Source organism: Chanodichthys erythropterus, chromosome 7 (genome assembly GCF_024489055.1).
Source record: "Chanodichthys erythropterus isolate Z2021 chromosome 7, ASM2448905v1, whole genome shotgun sequence".
Lineage (NCBI taxonomy): Eukaryota > Metazoa > Chordata > Actinopteri > Cypriniformes > Xenocyprididae > Chanodichthys > Chanodichthys erythropterus.
Window position 1 is genome coordinate 2,635,172 of NC_090227.1, and position 13,618 is coordinate 2,648,789.

The following is a 13,618-nucleotide window of genomic DNA, read 5'->3' on the forward strand; positions in this document are numbered from 1 at the left end:
ATATTGTATGTAGTAACAGTATGAATGTGTACTACTGAATGAGTATGCATCTCTCTCTCACTCACACTCTCACACACACACACACTAAAGAAGATAGATGAAACACTAATGAGCTGTCTGTAGTGTAATTTCCAATCTTTATCTTTTCAGCCTTATGGTCTGGTCTCCAAAGGATTATGGCACTGAGAACACTGAAGTTCTCCTCATTTACTATGAGATGAATGAACCGCAGCCGAACATAAAGACCACTGCATACTGGGTCTAAGATCCTCTGAAGAATGAAAAACAGATGTTGAGGGGAAAAAAATCCATAATGAGACCTGATAAACTTGTGCAGATATTTTACAGTGTGTGAGAGGACTCTTCCTATCACTTCAGAGCCCTTCCACCAGATTGCTTTTTTCTCTAAATGTCTGTTTCCTATCCTGAAATCACAAAAAAAACTGGCTGATTTAAGGTTTTTTTTTTCTTTTTTTTTTTTTTTATGGGCATGTTAACCACTGCATTTCTTGAAATGTATTCCTCCAAATTAAGGTTTTAGGAAAGCAATTCTGAAGAAGAGAAAAGTCAAAGATTGAGACCATTGATAATTGGAACGGCCTGATTAGTTCACTGTTTATTATTACACATTTCACAATGGCTCCAGACAATGTCAGACATTCTCAAGGCTTTTGTTTAAACTGCACATAAAGCATCATACTAAAATATATTCAGCTATTCATGACAGAACATCGGAATAAGCTTGGGCATTTTTTTTTTCTTTTGGTGGTGTTGTTGTTATTGAACTTGTTGTCTTTAAATACAGTTTGGTCAACACTTTGATAACTACATGATGACTAAAGACACTAAGTTATGTATAATACCACTTAGCAAGCTTGCACACCTATGGCACATAACATAACATTTGGCACCATATCGTGGGATTTTTTGGCAATTTTCTTTGTTTCACAAAGCTTCTATTGAAAGGAAAGAGCCCTCATAGTTTAGTCAATGCCAATATAAAGCTGCCATGATTCAGTGCTGTGGTTTTACAAATAATAGATGAGTAACACCAGTTTTAACTGGCTTTAAATGGATCTATAAGGCGTTCTGGTACTTATATATCTGCGGTATTTGTCAAGATTAAATATTCCATATTTTTTGCTATTTAAATAGATATATTGATGCATTCTTAAATTAGATTTACTTACTACCACAGTATTTGTATAGCAAACTTTTCTTTGGACTGCACCATACATAAAAATAACAGGTCACCATAAATAATAGCACTAACACATTCAGACAATAACATCATAATTTCTTGGTGTCTGGATTTTTTTAAATAGCTCATAAGGAGAAGTGCCCTGTACTCAGTTATAGTCTCTGTCACAGTGCATACTTTGAAGTTTCATTTGCAACCAGAGATGAAGAGTTCAATACTCTTATCGTCTTCCCTCGGGTTTAAGTCTGTCCAGCACCAAATGCTCAACGAGAGTCCTTGGTCACTTCTTGGTCCCTTTGAGTTGTCGATGATGTGATGTTTATGAGGGAAGGACACACAAAACAAGAGCAGGATGGACACAACAACAACAAGAACATATTGTAGCTATCGGACACCTACAAGACAGAAAGCTGGAGTGTACTACATAAGACGGACACATCACGTTGGGACTGAGTGCTTCTAAGGGTCATAGTTCACACAAATACAATGCTTCATCGGACACAAGAAGTCAAAGCTGGGTTCCAGAGGATTATGGGAAGGTGCTCATGTTTTTAGTATGACAGTTTTACCTCGCTTTCTTTGTCTCTTTCAGTTTCTTTCTGACTCACTTCCTGCTTTTAGTCCCTTATTTTCCAGTCCACCCTTCTCATTTATTCCATGAGTATCTTGCTATCGGCAGCCGCAGCCCTCCACCACCATGTCTTGGTAGTTTTTCAACACCACACGTTCCCCCTGGTCCAGGTAAAGGAGGGCGATGGGGCTAAGGGCTGTCGGCACGCAGCAGGCCCGTGGCACGGCCCCGTTTACGGAGTTGACCAGCGTCTGCACCATGGCATGGCTAGATGAATTCATATGGTCAGCCAGTGGGAAGCGGCACTCTCCAAGGCAAAAGAAAGCATCATAACCGGATGGGGCTACGATCCATTTATTCCAGCCTACGTCTTTGAAGTCCACGTACAGCGGGTGCCGGCGGCAGCGAGCACGGGAGAGCCGTTTGAGCTTGGCAGCCCTCCCACCGTTTCGTTTCACTCGCCTTTCAATCGATCCCACCCGCCAGCCTGCGTCAGAGCCCTGACCCCTATCACCCTTAAACCTGCCCCCAGTCCATCTGCCCCTGCCTCGCCTGCCAGCAGGGGTCCGGTTTTTGTGGGACACAAAGGGCTCGCTGCGCCCATCATGGCTGTAAGTCACCAGTAATGGCCTCTGCCTCGCCCAGCTGGGCTCATCTTGCCCCGTGTACCTGCGCACCCTCAAATGTCTCTCTTTAGGAAGACTGCTGTTATTATCGGCAATAACATCCAGAATAAAAGACAGGCTCCCTGACCTCTCGGATAGATTGTGAAACACTTCTCCATCCAGGGGAAAGGTTTCCCAGAGTTCTGCAGCCTTTCTATCTCTAGTCAGCCGACGAGAATGGAGCAGTGTGGGTTTTGACGCAGGGTCACCATTGGAAAGATAGAGGCTGGCCACGTGAGAACCCCCACTAGACCCTTCATGCAGGAAACGCAGCTCTGCCGACACCACACTCTCTTCTGACGGAATGGAGGACAGATTGAAGCCGATGTGAATGCTGTCCACTGCCGTCTTCTGCTCTTCTGGAGGACTCAGCACTGTAGAATCTACACAAGAAAAAAGAGAAAGACAAAGTTCTTAAGCTGTAAAATACTTTCTTTCCATCGTGTTCAAGCACTTGATCTCTACGTAATGGCATAATTGTCCAACTAAATAATAATTGCACATCATTTGCTTGGAGCACTTTGAGCACAAATTAGCCATGTTCTTCTTAACTTGTTCCAAGGTGTCTACGCTAATGCCAAGACTTGAGTGAAAAATATCGGAACACTGGTAGCTTTTTCAGTGGGCAACTTTTTACGACTTCCAAGGAAATTGGTGTTCTCGATGACCTAGTGCGATAGTTGCTCATACCTGTGTGGTGAAAGCATCGGACTGTGTTGGCTCCTTGCACATGCTGGGAGGGGTAGTTAAACTCTGGGTCTTCAATGAGATGGTACTGTTGAGTGTGGAATCGATACAGGTCAAGAAGATATTGGGGCACCCGTGCCTCCTCACTGGGGTTGGGGTGTGACTGAAGGCCCAGACGGGTCAGCAGGAGATTCTGAATGGTGTGGGCCAAACTAGGCTCCAGAGGGCTGGCCAGGTTTCCATGAGTCTGACTGGGACCCTCCTGGTGACTTGATGAGGCTTGAGGTAGCAGCAGGATCATCAGAACCAGTAGGCTAGCAGGGAACATGTTGGACCTGCGGAGGAAGAGGTAAAAAGAGGAGCAATTTTGAGACTGCTGAAGACATTTTGAAGAATAATTTCATTATTTGGGGAAAAATGTCAGGCTGGGAATGGAACAATGACTATTTCTTTTTTTGGGTGAACTATCCCTTCAGTTGATGTTTGACCTGGCTCGAAAATAATAATGGTCAGAAAGTTAGTGATATAATAAACCCATTTAGTGTGGTAATTGACCATTTTAGCTTTAGCCATTTAGCCATGTGTCTTTGTTTCTCCTTATTTGGCGAGTGATTTAGCGCTAATAGTTTGGTTGGTTATATACAGTACAGTGGTTAGGAACTATCACTCTGTGTTTTTGTTGTTGATTTACTGCTATTTGTTGTTTTGGAGACGGTAATCGCAGAAACAGTGTCATAAGGGAACTGAAGTAGTTTTACAGAGATTATAGCCTGTGCTGTTTGATTTAGAGGTCTACAACAGGCCTGTTAGTCCAATTCATTAAGCCTGTGTCTCTCGAGGTGGTTTAACTGACAAATGAGGATAACCCAGGACATCCAGCATTGGTGCACTGTTTTCTTGAAAAGCACATGCTTTTACAAGTGGTATAAAAGTGGTGTGGTCATGAGATCAGTCTAGAGTGATTATAACGTTCGATATATGATAAAAGCAGATTTAAATTTTGCAGTTTGATTACTTGTCTTTGTTGACGCAGTGCCACTGCCAGTGTTGTCATTTGTGTGTCTAAAACAGCTGCTTGAAAATAATCACTAGGATAAAAGTTTACAGATTGTGTCTGCATACTGATGGTAGTGACCGACTTAAAGTAAATCACCTTTCAAAAGACTGGGAGGTTCAGTGGTGCAGTGCTTTATTGCTGTTTTTTCATGTTTATCCCAGCCTATCCATATTTGCAAATAATTTTGTGAGCTTTTGAAGAGAAAATAAAGCAACAAACTGACTTATTCATCAAGATAATCTTTGATATCTTGTGCAAAACCGATCTCAAAGAGGAAGCAGTCTGAAATTTTACAACTTGCATTGAGAAAGTTTAACATAACATGTATAGCCTGAATTTGGGCCCTGTCTACGTCATTGTCAGACGCTCTGTTACCTGAAAGCAAAGATTAGCACTCAACACTTCTTTTTGACATCTCCTTCCTTTCAGTAAGAGCTTATTGTTTCAATCTGTCATCCATTAGTGGCAAATGGAACAATTCTTCCCATCGGTCTTATCTCTAAACCTACTTCAGCCTTCAAAGGTTCCTTTACAAATACGTACTTTGGTGGAGTTTGTAGGAGGTGTCAGAGGGCTAATATGAGAGCTTTGAAAGAAACACTCTCAAATTAATATTCCATGTTAAATGCAAGATAAGCTTTGACTGGAATCTAATTACAGTGGAAGTCTATGGGGCATCCATTGTATGATTGGCCTACACTGTAAACACACATTTTGTCTGTTCTTACAAACTGAGGGATGAGTGTAAATGATTTAAGTGGTTTTAAAAGTATCTGTGGCATATGTAAAGCTTATCTCATGCTTATCCTAGAATATTCTTTGACAATGTGCTGGGTGGTCTCACAGGGTCCAGGAACACTTACATCTGAGTCAAACTAGACGTTCTTTTGATGTAGAATCTGCTCAAGTCAGGACTTGCTGAGCAGCGACTCCTTTGGGAGTCTTGGATTACCCTCAACTACAGGTGTTAAACGCACTGGAGAAGAGGATGCATACCGTCCTCTCGCTGTCCTCTGTCCCCTCCCTCTCTCTCACACTCATTCACCAAACTCCAGCCAAATCCTCAGAGGACACACAGGATAAGACAGTCCCCCACGCCCACAGCATCCGGCAGTAAAGTAGATTAAGTGGCTTTTACCCATCCACTCGATTGTTCCGCCCTGTGGGACCTCACAGAGGTGTAGCTTCCAGACGGATCAGCTCTCCTGAATGCCGCCTCCCCACTAAAACTTCATTAGACTCCCTCGCTTCTGTCTTCCCCGCAGTCCCTCCTCCCATTGGCATGTGTTCATGCTGCATGTATGTTACGGTTTCTGTTGTGATTGGATTCGACACGTAATAACTTCCCCTACAGGGAGAGTGGTAATCAGATGGAGGGGGAGGAAAAAGGAGTTTATTAGACCCCAGAACAGACGGCAAGCGGTGACCCCGGCAGAGGAAAGGTCGGCCAGACTCGTGCCATTACCAGAGCGATGTGACCTGCTGACCTCAGAGTGGAGGGCAGGGTGTCTTTGCATCCACTTATCTCTTTCAGCTTTCTTTCCACATTTTTTCCCCCTATTTTTATTCTTCTTATCAGTTCTCTTCCTGTAAAGCATGACTTCCAGAATTGATATATTGTTACACAGTTCTAGGAAAGGCCAGTTCGCTCTCTCTCTCATGTTTCCCCCCTTCGGATTTACCCAGAAGTCAGCAGTGAAGGGCCATAGGGGTCATGGTGCCTCTGCTTGTTGCTGATTTATCCTCCACCGCTGTCTTCATGTTTCACATTTCACTTCGTACCCCGAACCCTCCGCTCTCCTTTCCTGTTGTTCTTCCTTTCGTTCATTCCCTAGACTGCTTCACCCCTGCTTGCTTTTCCCTTTGCTATTTTGTCATTTTGTTCTTGAAGGAACACTCTTGTACTTTTTTGGATGCAAAGGGTACCCGTACTTATTTACTTACCCCCACCCACCCACCCCCAACCCCCAAGTCTTGAGTGCCTAAGGCACAAGAGTAGTCAAAAATGGTCGAGCTGTGCCTCTGTTTTGCGAGATGAAATCATTAGAATAATATTGCAGGTAGACTGCACGGCAGTTTTATTGGAGTATATTAGCAGAGACCTGTAATTTATCCCAGATGGACCGATTAAGAGATAATGACGGTGGCCCAGACCTCAAATTGTGCCCCATAACATTCGTTGGAACAGTCCTCTGTGACACTACACAAACACATACATGCATCCCACTGTTACAGATTGAATAAAACACACACTGATACTGCTATAGGAACATACACACACATTCTATGCAGCTTGCCAAAGGTTCAGCTAAGAACAGACTAAAGTGGTCTCCAAGGATGAGTAGAGTAGACCAGACAAGACAAGACATTTCCTCCCAGAATCCTCCCCTAACCCCCACATAACATTCTGTTATCAATTTGACCATTTTGGCGGTCCTGAAACCCTCAGACGGTGTTGTATTATCATCTGGCAAATGCTGAACGATCTATTTTAGTTAACACCACATTGTAACATCCCAAAAACCTACTTTTTAAAGCACTGAAATGACACATCACATATCACAACTTCCTTTTTCTGCCAGATTGTGTCTTTTTGATTTATCCATTTAGCAACGGGCTTGTCTGTTTATTTGCTATACATTTTATCCCCCAAGCTGCATATATTCAGCTCTCTTCTACTCTCCACAGTCTTCTCTTCAAGACTTGTGCAGAACACTGACCGGTTTTTGCTTTTCATGGAAACACTGATCTGCCTGTTTCACATGTTCTGAGGAAGCATCTCCGCCATGAATCTGTCATTGGGTTTGGTGAGCAATACGTGTGAATTTTTAGTAAAGAGCAGACAGTTTGATGAGGAACGTGAAGTGAGTGGTTGGTTGACATTTTGAATGAGTTTAAATTAGAATTGAGTCACACATGGCAGAAAATCATTTACTTATTCAGTATTGTACGTCTTGTCCAGTGTCTAAACATCCTTAAAACAAGATAAATTGATTGAGAAGTGGAATTGTATAAGATTTGTTTATACTTACTGCAAATGAGCAGTAAGTAATATTTGTATGATTTGTGCAAGAAAAAGTAATATGCAATGTGTAAGAAAATAAAACTCATCATTTAAGTTGTTCCAAACCTGTATGAATTTCTTTTTTCTGCTGAACATAAAAGAAGATATTTTGAAGAATGTCAGTAACCAAACAATTGATGGGACCCATTGACTTCCATATTTTTTTTTTCTTTTCCATATTATGGAAGTCAATGGGGCCCATCAACTGTGCTTGCTTACCCACATTCTTCAGAATATCTTCTTTTGTGTTCAACAGAAACTCATACAGGTTTGGAAAAACATGCAGGTGAGTAAATGATGACAGCATTTTCATTCAAGATATATTTTATTACATAATTTTGCTTCTGAAATTCAATTCATCTTGTTTAAATCATGTTTAAACTGGAAAACAAGACAAGCCCTTATTAGAGCCATAGTTTTACCCGTGGCACAGGATATAACAGATGTTGCAAGCATCAAGGTGTTCTGCGGTGGAGGGTAGTACTCACGTCCAGGTGAAGTGGGAGGTGTGCAGAGTCCATGGTTTGTCCTTGAGCTCCAGCGTTACAGACCCTCTCCTCTCATTCGCTCCTGAGGACGGAGTGGATGCCGTCTGCCTCTACTGGGTCGGCGAATGTATCTGTGGAATAACGTGAGCCTCTCCAGCTTGTCCTCAGGCACTCATCCTGTTGTGAGTGTTGGAGAAGTGCACTCTTTTAAAACATCCACTGACTGACTGGACGCCGCTGTTATACCGGGACTAGGACGTAAAAAAGCAGCTGAGAAGAAAGAGAGAGGAAGAATTGGAAGTTTTTGCCGGCTAAATTTCCTCTGTCCCTCTGGCTTTGTAGCTGACTTTCTCCCTTCCTCTCTGAATCTGTCTGTACTTCTCTTTTGCGCTCTCCTCCCCTTTTTCCTCTCTCTCTCTCTCTCTCTCTCTCTCTCTTACCAGCTGGTAAACTCAGTTAAACTCTAATTGACTTTCCTGTCCATTCGGATCCTCCCTGACAGTGATGTCACCAATGCCCCCACCCTCCACCCACCTCTCCAAACGTACAACACTCACACTCACACACACAAACAAAGATAAGGTCAGGGCTGCTTTGGATACACAGTACAGGTCAGATTGCCATTTGCAACTTTACATTCGGGTCTAAATGTTGCTTTTGCAGGAAACAGGAAAAAACGTGATAGATAAAGTGGAGCACACAATGGGCGGCACAGCCAGTTGATCTGACATTATCTGAGCGAGTGTTTATTCTGGAGGGAGTCATGAAGGTGAAAGAGAACTAATGATGATACAAGATTAATTCACTGTCATTGGTGCAAATGAACAGCCAGAGGGTGCCAGGAAAACACATCTATCACCAGAGAGAGAGAAAGGGGCACGAAGATAATGAGTGCAAAAGGAACGCAAAAAGAAAGAGAGACGAGAGAGGGAGCAAGGTGCGCTCGTCCTTCCGGTGGGGTGGACTGCATTGGTATGCATCTGGCAGGGCAATGAGAAAATGTCTGTAACCTCACAAGCATCGTCTGACAGATTGGATTGCATCTGTTGAATCAGTTGATACACCCCCTTCTCAACACACACACACGCTCGTACAGAGAAACCGGTTCGCCCATGCAAGGACACTGTCTTCCAGAATCTTCTATGGTATTAGACTTCAAAACACAGATTTTACATTGGAGGTGAAGTGCAATTCAGTATGCCAGACTAAAAATCAGACATTGACACAAATGTGGAGCTTGATACGGATTTGAATTTGAGATATGACATTTAACAATGGAACTGTTTGTGGTGATTTTGTTTTCAGTTTCAGAATTTAGAATTTAGAGTTCTGAAAACCTAAATTCTAAAATTCTTTTTTAACTTTTTTGTTAAATGTCATATCTAAAGTTAAAAAAAAATAACATAAAACGGAAATCTTGTTGTCCTTTTTGTAGTTCCATACAGTATATAAACTGCACAGACACAACAAAACGCAAACATTTTAACATGACAGTCTGAATTGGAAAGTTGACAATTACAGATTCTTTAATACTCAGGATACTCAGGAGCATTCAGGAGTTCACTTCACAAAACACCTTTCTAAAAAATGCTGGGTTAAAAACAACCCAAGTTGGGTTGAAAATGGACAAACCCAGCGGTTGGGTTAAATGTTTTCCCAACTATTGTTTGAAATGACTATATGTCTGGCTTAAAATGAACCCAAAAAATGTTGGAAATTAAAAATCAGACATAATTACTAGAGGCAATAATACCAATCAAAAGGTGAAAATTATTAATAAACAATTTAATAAATGTTTATTGTTTAAATATTATCATTAAACTTATTACTAATTGTTCATTTGTTAAACATTAAACATATTGTGGGTTCATTTTAAGCAAGCAATACAGTAATTTTTAAACAATAGTTGAGTTAAATAAAACTACCCAGCAGGTTGGTCAAACATTTAACCCAACCACTGGGTTTGTCCATTTTCAACCCAGCTTGGGTTGTTTTTAACCCAACATTTAACTTAATGATGTAATCAGGGTCATATTTTCTTGTGTGTAGTTGTGTGTAGTTTTCTGGATAATGGCATGTTAAGTTTGATTGGACACACAGCCGAGTTTTCTCCTCCCTTTTAAAAGTTTAGCATTTTGCTTTGTTTTTGCACTTTCCAAACAGACATGCGACCCATTTTTGGTCATTGAGTTTGTTGTTGGAAAGACAACCGTTGGGTGAGTGAGTCTAGAAATAAAAAGGAAGGAAAGAGAGCGAGACTACTGTTGGTAGATAAAAATGAGGGTCTTCCTGTAGTTTTGCTCTCGGTTGATGTTCAGAGTCACTGTTTGAAACAGAGAGAAATGTCATCGGCCTCATATTTCCTCCTCGGAGTTGGGAGAGTCTTCTGCATTCCGACACGGGTGGGGCATCCTGAATTAATTCATTTATTTATTGGCCGTGGTGTCCCTGTACAGATCTGTGAGAATTCATTCACAAACTATTCTTCTTTGTTGTGGCGTGCTGTTTCTGGCTTGTGGCCGGCAAGAAAATTACATATAACCGAATGCAACCCTCAAATGTCACTGGAAATATTTCTTCTAAATCCCTTGGGGAGCTCTGCTGTTTGACTGTCACCATCTGCTCGCTCCATAAACTTTATATATTTTTATATGTATTTTCAGCTCTAGCATATACTGGCTTGCTTTTCCCATTTCATTGAATTACTCATCATAGGGAAACCAGATGAGATTTACTGTTAAACTAATTGAAATTACAATTTGCCCAGATATGGACAAATTGTCCCCGATGTTTTATATTCTTGATGTAGATCTGCTGCACTTCAATAAGAAACCCACAGATTCAGTGCAATGTTTAGTTTTAACAGTGAAAGGAGTAGCAAAAAAATTTCATATTTTACAACTATTTTACGATACAAAAACAGTAATATCGAGTAATGCAAACTATTCAATTTTTTTGTTCTTGCTGTTGAATTTTTCCATTTTGAATTTAAAATAGCCTTTATCATTTACATAATTCATGTAATGTAACACTAATATTATATAATATAAGCCCTTTTCGCCATATTAGACAGTGTACAAGACTGCATGTGTGCATATTTTAAAATAAAAATATTTGCAAATAGATCAAATGCATTACTTTATAATAAATTCTAGTTCTTTGACTATTTTTCAGATTAATCCTATATAGGTTTTAGTTGTATTTGCAGTGCTTAAAGGGTTAGTTCACCCTCAAATGAAAATTCTGTCATTAATTACTCACCCTCATGTCGTTCCACACCCGTAAGACCTTCATTCATCTTCAGAACATAAATTAAGATATTTTTGATGAAATCCAAGCAATTTTTTTTATCCTCACTTTAAAGCAATAAAATTACCACATTCAATGTCCAGAAACATAGTAAAAACATTGTTAAAACAGTCGACATGACTGCAGTGGTTCAACCTTAATGTTATGAAGCGACAAGAATACTTTTTGTGCGCAAAAACAAAACAAAAATAACAACTTTATTCAACAGTTTCTTCTCTCCCTGTCTTATTGCTACACTGTTTATCATCAAAAATATCTTAATTTGTGTTCTGAAGATGAACGAAGGTCTTACGGGTGTGGAACGACATGAGAGTGAGTAATTATTGACAGAAATTTCATTTTTGGGTGAACTAACACTTTAATCTGAATACTGGACATTTGAAAACTTGTGAAATGAGCTGGTGCATGCTGGGACTTTCAGTTGGATGGGAGTTGATCGGAGTTGAATACAGGTGAACAACTTTCCCCAATAATTCTCTTTCTCTCTCTCTCTCCAGTTTTCTTACAAACATAGAGTGCTTTGCATTCGATGGAAATTCCAAAGTACATTCTCAGATAAGATTCCTTTCTCTTTAACTCATTGTTTGTTGAAAGACATAGCAAGAAAGAGAGAGAGAGAGAACAAGAGCAAAAGCGAAGGACAGAGAGAGAGAGTGATGAGATTAGGATGGGGGTGTCCCATGCCTCGTTCCCGTACCCGCTCATGAGCGAGACGGTGAGAGACCAGCGGCTTCCTCTGAGTGTTAATCGCTGTTCTGCCAGCATATGCTTGGCAAGCGGTGCTTTGCTGCATTACATGATAAAACACGGCTGGCCATCACAGATATATAAATACAGATACACACACACATTGTATTGTCTTGTTATTCCACCTCTTTCTCCTCAACAACACATTCCAATGATATCATCGGTGTAAACGTTTAAGAAAAGGTCGTCACATGGGTAAACGTGCACCAGGGTGTGTGCTTGTGTGTGTAAATGTGAGGCTTTCTCTTCTGTTTTGTTATCATTGCCCATGATATTGTCAGTGATCAGAAGCTTGAGACAGAGAGAACATAGTGTAGTTGGACAAGAGTTCATGTTTGTGGCCCTTGGGCCTTCACCTTGACCCTTCAGGCCCGGTATATAACGGCAGTATACTGTTAGTGAACATCCTAACGTTGTCCACACTGCTGGGAGTGATAGATATAATATAGATGAATATGTAAATATGTGCTAAACACAACAAAAATAACAGTGGTTAGAAAACGGCGATTAAGAAAGCATCTGATGGCAGATGTGACATGACACTGTCATTATTTTTACGCCAGCTAGAGGGCGCATGACTTTAAAACGTAAATATAGATCATAATAAGGTGCTTTGGAGGAGGACAGTCTCATATTGGCCGATGTTGATCACGTGAGCAGCACGATGCATGCGTGTGATGCTAACGCCAATAATGAGTCGATGTTCTGTTTGAACACTGATTTCAATTCCCTTGATGAACCTTGATGAAATCTGAACAATAAAAAACGTTTTGTGGCTCGTGACAGATCATCTCTTCCTACTAGTTAATTTATAGCAACAAATAAACATGAATAAACATCAGAAGGAATGTTGTTTTAAACGCAGAAAGACATAAATACCCACCATTTTTTGTAGTTCAAGTCCACCAAGGTTAATCTTCTAACTCCTGAATGCTTTGTCGGACAAAATAGGGGATTCTGTGTTATGACTGGTTAGATCGCTTGTCAATCAAACTCCAGGCGAAGGGTCAATTGAGGCTTCATTTCTTGAATTTGTGACTTTGTTTCTCACCATTGCTTTCATAGTTACAAACAAAAATAAGTACTGGGTTAAAAATGCAAGGGCTGCTACTAATCTCTAGTTTTCTTAGAATTAAGTCCATATTTGATTCTATGTCAATTTACGTACAGGCTCCAGAAATACAACTGCACATTGGGAACAAATGCAATTATGAAATGGCTTTGGCAAGTAAATAAAACTAAAGTAAATCACCATTTAGTCGGTAACATCACCAGCATCTGATCCTTTTTTATCCAACATAAATGAGCTATTAAAATCAAAGAACAGAGTTTTACCTCAATAGGAAATGTACATATTTTATTAGGACACATGAATATCTCTTGTACAGCAACCATTTCATTTTTATTTATTTCATTTACCTGTTTTTTTCTTTTCTCTATGAGACTGTATTATTTTGCTAGTATATATATTCAATGTTTTACTCATTCTTAAAGGTGCCCTAGAACTTTTTTTTAAAAGATGTAATATAAGTCTCAGGTGTCCCCTGAATGTGTCTGTGAAGTTTCAGCTCAAAATACCCCATAGATTTTTTTAAATTCATTTTTTCAACTGCCTATTTTGGGGCATCATTATAAATGAGCCGATTCAGGGCTACTGGCCCTTTAAATCTCCTGCTCCATGCCCACGGAGCTCGCGCTTGCCTTAAACAGTGCATAAACAAAGTGTACACAGCTAATATAACCCTCAAATGGATCTTTACAAAGTGTTTGTCATGCATGTGTCGGATTATGTGAGTATTGTATACTGTTATATTGTTTACATTTGATTC

The 13,618-nt window shown here is 40.4% G+C and overlaps 1 protein-coding gene across 1 annotated transcript; it reads right to left on the reverse strand.

The window, feature by feature from the left end:
- Positions 1–602: 602 nt before the first annotated feature.
- bmp16 (bone morphogenetic protein 16) lies at positions 603–8,115 on the reverse strand. The gene is made up of 3 exons (XM_067388922.1): positions 7,734–8,115; positions 3,128–3,459; positions 603–2,820 (listed from the first exon to the last, which is right to left on the reverse strand). Exons 2-3 carry the CDS (start codon positions 3,450–3,452, stop codon positions 1,871–1,873), a joined length of 1,275 nt encoding a protein of 424 aa, XP_067245023.1. The 5' UTR covers positions 3,453–3,459; positions 7,734–8,115; the 3' UTR covers positions 603–1,870.
- Between the last annotated feature and the right edge of the window lie 5,503 nt (positions 8,116–13,618).